General features: G+C 41.6%; 1 protein-coding gene across 2 annotated transcripts in view; it reads left to right on the forward strand.

Annotated features, from left to right (window-relative positions):
• POMGNT2 (protein O-linked mannose N-acetylglucosaminyltransferase 2 (beta 1,4-)) overlaps window positions 1-10,906 on the forward strand; it is a 110,513-nt gene extending 99,607 nt beyond the window's left edge. For both annotated transcript variants that reach the window (XM_073678054.1, XM_073678053.1), the window contains exon 2: window positions 2,171-10,906. In XM_073678054.1, coding sequence (XP_073534155.1) covers window positions 2,260-3,996 — 1,737 coding nt within the window. In that variant the 5' untranslated portion in view covers window positions 2,171-2,259 and the 3' untranslated portion in view covers window positions 3,997-10,906. The remainder of the gene's footprint in view (window positions 1-2,170) is intronic.
• The last annotated feature ends 3,233 nt before the right edge of the window (window positions 10,907-14,139 follow it).

Genomic DNA, 14,139 nt, shown 5'->3' on the forward strand with positions numbered 1-14,139 from the left:
ATGGACTGCCATTGCCTATGCGCATTAGAGGACTTGCTGGGAGAAATGACAGCTGTAGTAGATACGGTTTCCCAAGTCCTTTCACCGAGCTAAAAAATATGGCTGTGGTGAAATACAACTCTCACCAACAAGCTGTGGACTGGCTCCATACCGTCCCTGGCCACATTCACTTGACAACGTGTTTGTGGGTAGGCGGTCCTTCCCAGTAAGTTCACTGGGGATGGCACGGGTAATGTTTTGGGACCCGTGCTTGTGGAAGGCAGAAACGATACCGGGAGAAATAGCGGCGGCTGGGGACTGAGTGTGGACACCCGGCCGCCGCTGCCATTAGGTTGTGGACAGCTTCCGCCTCCACGAGCTTAAAAAGCCACATTTCAAATGCAAGCAGCTGTCAAAAATTTGGCAGTATAGTATTGCAGCCTGTGGGTGGGTGGGTGGCTGGCTGCATACTTGCGCTTGCATTCCAAGGAATGGGGTAGTGACAACTGAACGCGCTGGGACAAGGACGTGGACGGTGATTGTTGCAAGTCTGCAACGACAGGTCCATAGCAGGAGGCATCTTCGCATGTGCCAAGTATCACTTATGATGGGCACACTTTTAGGCAGTGACCTCGGAGTCATAGATGCTTCAAGGGGTCTTCCCCATGCTGTTCCCATGTCTTTTCAGCACTGTATGCATGTGTCTGATGATGTGTCACACACCACATGGCCAGATAAGGTTGTAAAATGTTAAAATGACATTCCCAGTGAATGCATTTGTCTTGGTTGAAAGCAGTTCAATAGTGCATCAAAAACGCTACGTGTAAACATAGCCCAAGGTGTGGAGGAGCATTTTTGTTTTTGGTTATTTATTTTGCCCTATATACAAGTCATCATTACCCTGGAAAGGATGTTCCTTAACATTTTTCCCAGGAAAATCCATTTTGGTTTCGTTTTTGTATGTTTTATTGTGAGTCCGTAAAAGTGGTGTAATACCTCTGACAACATTGTTGACAGCAGTAACCTGGGCATCCGAAATGCTTCCAGGGGTCTTCCCCATGCTGATCCCATGTCAGTAAAGCACTGTTCCCATCGATTTGGCCAACTTTTAGGCCCCCTGCAGACCACCGGAAAAATGCTTGAGTTTCCCATAGACTTCTATTGGGCTCGTTGCTCAGGTCGAGCACCCGAGTATTCCAATTTGCTCGACCCGAACAACCAGTACCCGAGCATTTTAGTGCTCGCTCATCATTAATTATAACCTATGTCCGTGTTTTTACATGGATCGCGTGTCCGTGCAAAACAAACCCAGACATGTCAAAAGGGCCAATACAAGTCTATAGGTCCGTGAAAAACATGTACAGCACACGGATGACATCAGTGTACCATCTGTGTGCTGTCTGTGTTTAACATTACAAAGTATAGGAGGAACTTTGTAATTTATTTCTTTCTTTATCCATACCGGAAAAATACTGATGGTAAAAACAGACCTATGGATGACACTCGGATGTAATACACTGATGACACCGGTACCATTTTCTTACGTACGTGTTTCGTACAGACGTGCGAAGGAGGCATTAAAAGGGAATTCTAAAAATATTAAGGTAGCCCATTTCCCTAGGAGAGGCAATACTTTATTTATCACTGAGGGTCTGAATCAAAGATTCAGGATGAGCAACAAAGCACCATTCATTGTCTATAAAACAATGTGTACAGTCGAGTAGAGCGCGCAGCTTTATCCAGCAGTCCCATAGACAGACAGCCCAAATATCAATAAAGAGGGACATACAGGTACAACCCTCTGCAAAGTGCCAGAGTCACTTTATTGCAGCAGTCAGTATGCCAACCCCAATAGTTATTGAGATGAAACATAAAACTATATAAAGAGAATACCAATGACAGTGAGGTGATTATCATGTGAAAATAACTCATAATATATTTTGTCATGAACCAGTTTATTATTTTACCCTGCAAACCTTGAACTCAGTGTTTTCCATCCGCTTTGAATGGAGTAGCAATGCGCATGTATGACTGCTGCTCTATGTAAATGGTACATGGGAACCCCAAGATGGCGGGTGCATAATCCTGTAGATTGGTGATGAGTCTGTAAAACCTAGTTTTTACGATAATGTACATTGCATTAGACCACCATGTTTCTTTTGGCTGATAATGTCCTTTTCTTCTTTCTCAGGTTTCCTCTACTATGTTAAGGTGGATTAATTATGACTGTGACTCCTATTAGGCTTCCTTCTGGATATCTTTACCCAGCACATCTGCAGAATGAACATATCTGCCGTGTTTAATGCTCTGCTTGTGTCAGTCCTGGCTGCAGTATTGTGGAAATATGTCAAGTTATGGGAACAGTTTTCTTTCATTGAGGAGGAGTTGGACCTTACGCGTCAATCCCAGGAGCTGTCACAGGTCCGCATAGACTATCAGGCAGCTCTATATGCTCTTGTGGAAGATGGCACTAAAATGGTTTGCACAGGTAGGATGCATACGGATCGCGTGTGTCGCTTTGAATCGCTTTGTTACTCTACAGAGGCGGAGGAGTTTGTCTTTTTTCATAGTAACTCGTCCATCATGTTGCCCAGCTTGGGTTCTAGACGCTTCCAGCCTGCTCTGCTAGACCTCTCTTCAGTGGATGACCACAATACACAATATTTCAACTTCATTGAGCTTCCAGCTGCTGCACTGAAATTTATGCCCAAGCCAGTGTTTGTGCCAGATGTTGCCCTCATAACGAACAGGTTTAATCCAGATAACCTCATGCATGTGTTTCATGACGACCTTCTGCCCATATTCTACACCATGCAGCAGTTCCCGGACCTAGACCTGGACTCTCGTCTGTTCTTTATGGAGGGCTGGGTGGAAGGCTCTCACTTCGAGTTGTACAAGCTTATGAGCAATAAGCTGCCTCTTTTTAAAGAGCAGCTAAAGACTTTGGGCAGGCTATTATGTTTCACCAAGTCTTATGTTGGTTTAACAAAGATCACCACATGGTATCAGTATGGCTTTGTCCAACCGCAAGGTCCAAAGGCCAATATACTAGTGTCTGGTAATGAAATTAGGCACTTTGCTAAATTCATATTGGGAAAATTGAATATTAGCACTGATCAAAGTGCATCTGAAGACTATATAGTTCTCTTCAGCCGAACAATGGATCGACTAATTGTAAATGAGGCCGAATTACTCCTGGCTCTTGCTCAGGAATTTCAGATGAAAACCATCACCGTGTCTTTAGAGGACCACACTTTTACAGACATTGTGCGCTTGATCAGTAATGCTTCCATGCTTGTCTGTATGCACGGAGCACAGTTAGTTATGTCTCTCTTTCTGCCAAAGGGAGCTGCAGTGGTAGAACTCTTCCCTTATGGCGTAAACCCGGATCATTACACACCATACAAAACTCTGGCAACTCTTCCCGGCATGGAACTCCAGTATGTTGGCTGGCAAAATAAGGAAATAGCAAATACAATCACATATCCTGAAAGGCCATGGGAGCAAGGTGGCATTATCCATCTAGACGCCAGTGAACAGGAACGTATTAAAAAAAGCAAGGAAGTGCCGCGTCATCTTTGCTGCCGTAACCCAGAGTGGCTTTTCCGTATTTACCAGGACACAAAGGTGGATGTAACATCTCTTATACAAGCTATAAGAAGCGTTGTGAAAACTAAGCCTGGTACTAGGAAGCAGAAGTGGGCAAATGGATTATATCCGGGGAAGGTAAGGGAATCCAGGTGCCAGGCTTCTAGCTCTGAAGCCAGCGTAACAAAGCTGTCTGTGACCTGGCATATCCCGTGGAATCTCAAGTATTTGAAAGTAAGAGATGTGAAATATGAAGTATGGATTCAGGAGCAAGGAGAAAACACGTACATGCCTTACATGTTATCTTACCAAAACCACACGTTTTCTGAAAACATTAAACCATCAACGACCTATTTGGTTTGGATCCGATGCATATTTAATAAAACTCTACTTGGACCATTTGCAGACGTCTTGGTGTGCAAAACTTAACACTAAACTATTTATCTACTATTTATGTCCATCCATTACTAGGCAAGTTTTAAATGCATTGTCGCTGAGATTTGCTGCACAATTGACAGTCTGGATTTTATATGTGTAGAATTGTTTTTCTATAAGACAAGATACAAAAATTCTGTTTGGTAAAATTACTCAATGCACCACAATAATTGGAAGATTTGGACTCCACAAGGGATAATCCTATGGTGAAAAACTGCTGTATGAGCACTATGTATATACCGTAATCATAATTTATTTGTTTTTCTAGAGTCGACTTCTACAGAGTATTTGCTGTGATGTGGATCGTGAACTACATTTCATTATATGTTAATTTATTTTTAGGAAGAAAAAAGGATGAGCAACAAGCCAGTTTGACATATCCAACATTCATGGGACAGAGTAAGGACTGTGATGTCTACACTGGTTCGTGGACCTCCTGAACTAATCTCAACAACCTCATATATGCCTATGAGGTTATTGAGTTCGGGTCAGAAGACCCCCAGCAAGTCCAGACATCATGATCTGTACATGGTTTAAGAATGTTGGATGTATAAAGCTGTCCTTAAAGGGGCAATCTCCTGTAGTCCCATAGACAATGAATGGAGCGGAGGCCAACATGTGCAGCCATTGATTCATTCTAGCAGGACATTTCTGAGCCTCGTAGTCAGGATTTCTTTAGGGGTCAGAGCGATCAGTAAGTTGTCACCTATCCTGTGAATAAGTGATAACTTGCCAAGATGGGAGTAAGCCTTTTAGTTAGAGGTTATGTGTACATTTGGACATTAATATATAAATGTTATCTGTGGATCTTGCAAATACTTCACTAACTCATGCACTTGTCTTATGATATAACACGTGTTCTAGACAGGTTCTGCATTTACACATATGTTGGTTGCTATTGGGATCACAGACAAATCCCCTAACTACTAAGAAAAGCTCCAATAAAAACGTATCAGTTGCTACTCTAGATCACCGTATAGGTCTCAACTGAGATAACAAGTCATTAGAGCAGTCTGTGCAGATGTTGATCCAGTGAGCATGTTGGGAGATTTCAGCTCTGAAGCTTGAGAAACTTTGAGTGCAGTAACATAATATTTATTTTATGTATTTATTTTTTTTAAAAGGTTGGTCACTACATTTTATTAATTGCCTATCTGTAGGCCTATCCAGCAATATGTGAGCAGTAATGGTGCGACACCCGGCATCCACAACAACTAACTTTCTGGTGGCCGGAAGTTCTCAGATGCTACCAGAACACAGCAGCTCCATCATTTCTATAGTGGCCGTGTACTGTAGATCTGAAGTGGATCTACAGTACCCTGCCACAGCCACTATAGTTTTGACAGAGCTTCTGCATCTGAAAATTTTTTCCTGCTGCATCTGAAAATTTTGGACTGGATAGGCAATCAATCTTTAATGGTGTAAGGCTACAACAGCAATATCGGGACATCTTATGGTTGAGCTGAACTGAATTAAGCTCCCCTTAGGACGCTATGATGATGTAAGTACACTACAGGTATCTGAAACTGACTTAATTCAAAATCTCTTACATGTTTATCGAGCAATCATGCTACTACTTCTTCAATGAATTGGTACACATGATGTTATATGCATCTGAAAATTAAAAGTGTATTTTTTCAAAACTTTGACAACATTTTAGTAATTATTCTTGGTGCCATGTGTATTTTATCTGTAATGAAATAATAGATTATATAATTAGATTACAATTCATAAATTCAAAAAAAAATCATATTATATAAAGTAGCTATTATAACGTATCTCTTGTGGTCATTTCTAAACGGCTCGTTCTTTCTTAGTCAGCTATTTATACACAGTGTACAGTACTCTATTTTACGATAGAATTGTTTTTATTGGGCATTAGCCCATTATAAAATGTACATATGGCATGTGTGGGACCCCATCGATCACTAGAAGTCCCCCATCCCCTCAACACATGACCACTTGACCATTGAATAAAGCAGAAGGATGCAGATATTATATCCTATGTGACTTGGTTACTGCCATATTCCTTTGCAGTTACCCCTTCTCCTCCAAATGATGTTGGTTACTTGAGCCTCGTCTGTACAAAGACCTAAGTGTCCGATTCACCAACAGTAACTCAGGTAGGAGCCAGAGAGACAACAAGACATGTAGATTCCAATCATGAAGGCAGAAGCAGTTATGGAAGATGTAAAGGGCTATGGTGGAATGATTGGTGGCTAAAAAGAATGGCGTACAGAGAGGCGAATGAAAGATTGTAATTAGAGTTGGTGTGAATCAATTTGCAGGACCAAATCCAGCTGTCAGTAATCTGAGCCGCCCTACCTCCTGGCATCCACCACTTTTCATGAGCTTTTTTGAACCCAGAACCCAGCGCTACAACACTACAGTGCTAACCACTGAGCCACCGTGCTGACAGTGAATTGCTGTGGATTTACTGTGCAGGTTTCTGGAGGGGCTTTGTATCTTGGCCAGTTTCACATACTGTTTATGAAACTGCAACCCGTCCTAGTCAGATGTTAGGATGGTTGCAGCTTGAAAAAACACAGATCTTGATGTGTCTGAAGGAAATAGGAGCAAATTTGTACACACACACACACACACACACACACACACACACACACACACACACACGTACCTGTTCTGATCAGTCAGCTGTGAACCAGAGCTGAAGCAGGACATAAAAAACTGTTCCATGACTGAAGGAGCATATGAGGCTATTTTTTCCTGTCCTGCTGCGTGCTCCGTTAGTCTCCGTGCCCTGCTGTAAACTTGTCTGGCTCAGTGAGAAGAACAGGTTTACAACTGAGGAGGACTTAGGCTGGAGAAACATAACCTCTTCTGTTAACTCAGCTGAGGAGGGTTTTTTCTCCCATTACAGCTCTGCTCCATAGCAGACATGTCTCGAGCTGTGTTTCTTCAGTCTGGACCTATCCTGACACATGACTAGCAGGAGCTGCAGTTTGAAATATGTGATAGGGACTGTTTTTATCACATTCTCTGAGACCACTTTAAGGCTGCTTTTGCGCTTTGCATGCGAGCCATGGCCAAGGTGATGCCGCTATATGGTTGTAAACCCCGTCGCTCAGCATGACCGCACCGAAAAGCAATTTCATTTTTAATGGCTGTGCGGAGAATAGCTGTTGAAGAACCGCATAGCCAGTAACAAGTAAATTTCTTTCAGGTCCTGTCATTTGCAAATGCGCCATTCAGCATGTTGGTTTGGTTTTTAGCAGCCCCTCCGGCTGTAGTATGTCCGCATAGCCTCAGGCTTTAGACCAGTATCACATAAGCATATGGTTATACATCCCTAATATGAATGTGCAATACATACCTACAATGTCACAGGATGCATTAGTACTCAATATTCTCCCAGTAATGGATCAGTGCATTTGTATTTTCATTCATTGCTCTTATTTTATATTGGACAAAAATAGACCCATTTAGAATAGTGAATACGTATTGATGCATCTGTATGTTAAGCACTTTCCATAGACTTCAATGGGCATCTGTAAAACTGCCATATGAATAGCCCTATTGGGTTACATTATCGTTGTATATCAATTCCTGAAAAGCAAACTGATAAAATAGCTTACAATCAGTCCTGTGTGAAAGAAGCCACAGGCAAACAAAGCAAATCAGATTGATAACAAGACTGATGTGATATCATAAGAGACGTAGATGCCAAGTTGTCAGGAAGAACTGAGGTCGCGTGTAACAATTCAGGGTCCATTTAGACTGAAATGTGAAAATAGTCCTTCATCGTGGACCTGAGTGATCTTGTAGCTGAATGTAAGACACTCAAGCGCCTTCTATTGTACTTTACATTTAATGCTGGTCTGGTTTACTGCATTAATCTTCTCACTTATCGTTTTCTCGCGCCGTGTCCATGTCTGTTTCAGTAGAGGTCATGACCATTAACATCGGTGATACACCAGTTTTACACACCAGTTTTTTTCTCATACGTAAAGAGCAGACCATGTTTATTTCAGTGTGCTGGACCTATTTTTGATCCGTTTTTTCGTATGAATTTTTTTTATAATGATCTATTACTCATTAAACAGTAGAATACTGACAACACGGGTATGACATCGGTGTGATATCCTTTTTTTTTCACAGGGCCATTGACTTGCATTGGCAAATTTGATTCACAACATGGATCAAAGCAGGACGGGTATCCACTTTATTTTTTTATCAAGTACCATCAGTACACAAAAACCGACATTTGAAAATGCCCATTTATTGTTATTGGTCCTTTGTACGTAGCACCAGCTGAAGACATAAGACGGCCGTCTCTTGCCCTCCAGCTCCTTGGTGCTTTCAGCAGCGTCAGATCCTGTCTTTCTGTATTCCTGCTGACAGTAACTACATAGCCTGAGGCCATGATGTATAGTCTGCTGATAAAATCAGGGGGGTTTTTAAAGTTACACATACTAGAAATGTGTGTCTAATGTGTAATATCCAACTAGTGACTGTATGTCCTTGAAACTGCTCGGCCTGTCAGTCTTGTGCAGTGTTCTACTGTACCTATAGCGACATAGAGGGAACAAAAATGATCAGAATCATAAAATATGAAAAAAATATTGAAAACTAGACATCAATATCATGTAAAAAATAATTACATATAGAAAAAATAAAGTAAATAATATGTAGACAAAAACATAAATCAATGATGCATGAAACAGACTAGAAGGCACAACATACAAAAACTCACATTAAACCCCAAATAGTACAAGTGCCATGTACTTAGTCTAAATCACTGCACATTAAATAGATGAGCTATAAAAAACAGTCTCTTGGAATTCTGTGACCCAAGCATGGGCAGCATAGATAACTGCAGGCGGTGGTAAAACGCGCGTCGGGATGTTCTCATACCCCGCTTTACACTATGGCTAAAGGTAGGTGTTATTGTACTATTGCTGCACCTATTATTTGTTATGCTTGTTTCATATATGCCATAACTATATTTAAATGAATGTGTCTGTGGCATGTGAATCATTTGTCAAATATACACATTAATTGTTTATATTTTATATATGGGACATTGAGATGTAAGTGTGGCTATTATACCACTATACACTGTGTGCAGAATTATTAGGCAAATGAGTATTTTGATCACATGATACTTTTTATACATATTGTACTACTCCAAGCTGCATAGGCTTGAGAGCCAACTACCAATTAAGTAAATCTGGTGATGTGCGTCTCTGTAATGAGGAGGGGTGTTGACTAATGACATCAACACCCTATATAAGGTGTGCTTAATTATTAGGCAACTTCCTTTCCTTTGGCAAAATGGGTCAGAAGAGAGATTTGACGGGCTCTGAAAAGTCCAAAATTGTGAGATGTCTTGCAGAGGGATGCAGCAATCTTGAAATTTCCAAACTTTTGAAGTGTGATCACTGAACAATCAAGCGTTTCATGGCAAATAGCCAACAGGGTCGCAAGAAGCGTGTTGGCCAAAAAAGGCGCAAAATAGCTGCCCATGAATTGAGGAAAATCAAGCGTGAAGCTGCCAAGATGCCATTCGCCACCAGTTTTGCCATATTTTAGAGCTGCAACGTTACTGGAGTGTCAAAAAGCACAAGGTGTGCGATACTTAGGGATATGGCCAAGGTAAGGAAGGCTGAAAAACTACCACCTTTGAACAAGAAACATAAGATAAAACGTCAAGAATGGGCCAAGAAATATCTTAAGACTGATTTTTCATAGGTTTTATGGACTGATGAAATGAGAGTGACTCTTGATGGGCCAGATGCTGGATCAGTAAAGGGCAGAGAGCTCCACTCAGACGCCAGCAAGGTGAAGGTGGGGTACTGGTATGGGCTGATATCATCAAAGCTGAAATTGTGGGACCTTTTCGGGTTAAGGGTGGAGTGAAGCTCAACTCCCAGACCTACTGCCAGTTTCTGGAATTCAACTTCTTCAAGCAGTGGTACAGGAAGAAGTCGGTATCGTTCAAGAAAAACATGATTTTCATGCAGGACAATGCTCCATCACATGCATCCAACTACTCCACAGCGTGGCTGGCCAGTAAAGGTCTAAAAGAAGAAAAAATAATGACATGGCCCCCTTGTTCACCTGATCTGAACCCTATAGAGAACCTGTGGTCCATCATAAAATGTGAGATCTACAGGGAGGGAAAACAGTACACCTCTCGGAACAGTGTCTGGGAGGCTGTGGTGGCTGCTGCATGCAGTGTTGATCGAAAACAGATCAAGCAACTGACAGAATCTATGGATGGAAGGCTGTTGAGTGTCATCATAAAGAAGGGTGGCTATATTGATCACTAATTTTTTGTTTTTGCATGTCAGAAATGTTTATTTCTAAATTTTGTGCACTGATATTGGTTTACCTGGTGAAAATAAACAAGTGAGATGGGATTATATTTGGTTTTTATTAAGTTGCCTAATAATTCTGCACAGTAATAGTTACCTGCACAAACAGATATCCTCCTAAGATAGCCAAATCTAAAAAAAAAAAGCACTCCAACTTCCAAAAATATTAAGCTTGGATATTTGAGTCTTTTGGGTTGAATGAGAACATAGTTGTTGATCAATAATAAAAATAATCCTCTAAAATACAACTTGCCTAATAATTCTGCACACAGTGTATATCTTCCTTTTTGATCTATGCTGCCCATGCTTGGGTCACACAATTCCAGGAGACTGTTTTTATAGCTTATCTAGTAATGTGCAGTGATTTTGACTAATTACATTGCGTTCCTACTATTTGGGGCATTATGTTAGTTTTTGTATGCTGTGCCTTCCAATCTGTTCCATGGATCATTGATTCATGTTTTTGTTTACATATTATTTACGGTCCTTTTTTCTTATATATTTAATTAATATTTTTTTTGTATAATATTGATGTACATTTTTCAATAAATCTTTGGGATATTTTATGATTGTGATAATTTTTGCTTCCTCTATGTCGCTGTATTTCCTATGTAATTTGTAGGAGGGGATCTGTCTATCTTTGTGAAGAGTTCCTTTTTTTGTTGTGCAGTGTTCTGTTCTGATCAGGACTCAGAAGAGGAGGATGACCAGTGTTATAGGATCTGCAGGGGGTAAAGTTGGACTGAAGATTGTGAATGGGTGATAAGATTAAATAAAAAGGAATCCATTTAATTACAGCATTATGTTTCCTGTTTGTCTTTTGCTGAAATTTCTGTTGCATTAACAAATTTTAACCACACGATGGTGTAAAATAGTCACTGGTCTGGATTTACCTATAAAATAATCTTTTCTTTACAAAAGGAGAAGCAGTGAAGAATGAAAACTTGTATCTTTCTAGAGTAAGTAAGGTTAGTTGATGTAAAGGCTCCCAGATACGTGATGTACACTATGTTGACTGAGAGTGACAAAAAGCTCACATAAGGCATTAACCAGATAGCATGGGGTGTTAACGCGTTTATTTACGCCCACCTCATTATTCTGTGGGACCACAGCTCCCACAACTCTCCCTTCTGGACAAACTTATTGGGACACCAGTTACACCTGCAGGAGATTTTATCACATCTCATTGTAAATCTATGTGCATTAATATGGAGCTAGTCCCCTCTATAGTCACAGCATTCCATTCTTCTGGGAAGATGTTCTGTAAGATTTTAGAGGTGTCTTTGGGAATGTTTGCTCATTTATCCAAAAAAGCATTTGTGAGGTAAGGCGAGATGTTGGACTAGAGGGCCTGTCTCAATCTCCTTTCTAGTTAATCCTAAGGGTACGTGACCACGATCAGGAATAGTAATGTCTTGGATGTAGAGTATTTTCGCTGCATCCAAAACACTGGCGTTCTAATAAACGCGTGTATTTAGGTTACTATACGGATTTACCGCATCTAATGGCAATATATTGGGCAAAATACGCAGAAATTGACATGTTGCGGCTCGGAAACCTGCGCAGCTGGTGAGTTTATGCAGCGTCAAATAGAAGCACAGTGGGCATGGGATTCCTATAAATCCATCCACTGCGCTTGCAATGTAGAATGCAGCGTTTTGGAAGCAGAGAAAATACACTGCGGCCAAAACACTACTATTTCTGATCATGGGCACGTACCCTAATGGTTTTCGTTGCAGTTGAAGTCCATGCTTTGTATGGTAAAATAAAAAGCAAAGCCACCATAAAAGATTTCCCCAAAATTCAAGAATAAACAGCAAAAAACGGCAGCTGTGTTTACCTGCCCAGAACTATTGCTCTACCAGGATGCAGCAAACCCACATAATAAAGATGGCGGCAACACAGGTGTAAAATACTGATGAGATAACCACTCACAGCCTACCAGTTCATGGAGGGGGTGATTGTTAAGTATTAAAATTGCACACAAAAAAAAAACAACTTGTATAGGGCGCTGGTCACACATAAGTAATGCACAGTATCTGGCTTACAGCCTATTAGTAACGCCCATACTATTAGATTAGGCAGGCTGCCCAGCACTATCTATCCCCATGAGGACAGACACCCTAGTTTACAATGCCAGCACTGATGGGCTTGGTTGCATCCTGCCCTAATATACAGCAATATATGGCAGATATCCCATGTAGTTAGAAGGGGAGGGCGTGTGCATGTGTCATCAGCCGAGTGTGTGCATGCGTGGCACGAGCTGGAAGCTTCATGTCCAAAACACTAAATTACTTACCGATAATGTGATTTTCCTGAGCCCATGACAGCACCTACAACGAGAGAGGGGATCCGCCCTTCCAGGACAGGAAACCTACAGAATAAACGTGCTTCTCCTCTCCACCACCTCAGTTGTTTACAGAGCATGAGAGGACACTAATTAATAGTTATATATCCCATGATTTTTCCTTCTACACACCACGTGAATCAAACACCATGAAGGAAATGAAGTGATCAACTTCTGCCAGTAATGGGAGGGAATATAAGGGTGCTATCATGGGCTCAGGAAAATCACATTACCGGTAAGTAATTTGGTGTTTTCCTATCACCCATGACAGCACCTACAACAAGAGATTTACAGAGAAAAAACTTTAAAGTTAGGGTGGGACCACAGCCTGTAGAACAGTTTTCCTAAAGGAAAGGGCAGCAGAAGATCCCAGATCAAGCCTATAGTGTCTATAGAAGGTGCAAGGTGAAGACTGAATCGCAACCTTACATAATGCTTGATGGGGACATCCTTTTTCTTATTGTTCTGCCATGGATTCCCCGGATTAGCACAGAAAGTAGGGTGCACAAGTTCCTGACTTCTATGGAAATTGGAAGCCATCTTCGGAAGATAGGGTAGCTCCGGAACCGGCCCATCTTCTAGGATCTGTATAAACAAAGGATTAACCGACAAAGCTTGAATGTCACTAACTTACCATGTTGAAGTCAGGGCCACCGGGATAATAGTCTTTAATGTGAAGACCCAGAATCTATAAGTTCAAGTGAAGGCTTGTTAGAGCCGTAAGCACTGGATTCAGATCCCAGGGTGCCATATTTGGACTGAAAATGGGCCTAGATCCAAAACTCACTTTCACATTCCTTGCTTATTCAATGCAGGTTGGACACTGTTCCAGTAGTCTACGGCTAAAAAGGTCCACTTGCAATTCTCTTCCTCTTTATATGAGGTGCTGTTAAAGATAAAAGGTGAGACTTCGCCATCTGAATTGATTAGACATAAGTGTCATTAGGGATCTTGGCAGAGTTCCTCCATAATGGTTTACGTAAGATAAAGCTACTCTGTTGTATGACAAGACCTTTACATTGTGACCATACATACTGTATATGAATGGAGCTTTCTTATATACGCATTGTCCGACCCGTCTGTGTCCGTCTCTGGTCAAACAGCGCCTGCTTCCGCGGCACCACAACCCAGTCCTATTATGGCGTCCGGCTATGGACCCCGGTTCTCGGCACCTCCACGTTTTGCTGGCAACCCCGCTTTAGCTCGAGGTTTCATAAACCAGTGCACCCTGCACTTTGAACTTTTGGCACATCAGTTCATCTCCGACCGGGCCAAGGTGGCTTTCATCATGTCCCATCTCACTGGGGAAGCACTGGCATGGCTAAATCCCGTGTGGGAGAGAGGGGATCCCCTGGTGTCCGATCTATCGTCTTTCCTCGCTGCTTTCTGGAAAGTCTTCGATGAACCAGGACGAAAGTCCTCTTCAGCCTCCTCTCTGCTACGTCTCTGCCA

This window comes from Phyllobates terribilis, unplaced genomic scaffold (assembly GCF_046119375.1).
Source record: "Phyllobates terribilis strain yellow unplaced genomic scaffold, ASM4611937v1 Scaffold_4__5_contigs__length_816908805, whole genome shotgun sequence".
Taxonomy (NCBI): Eukaryota; Metazoa; Chordata; class Amphibia; order Anura; family Dendrobatidae; genus Phyllobates; species Phyllobates terribilis.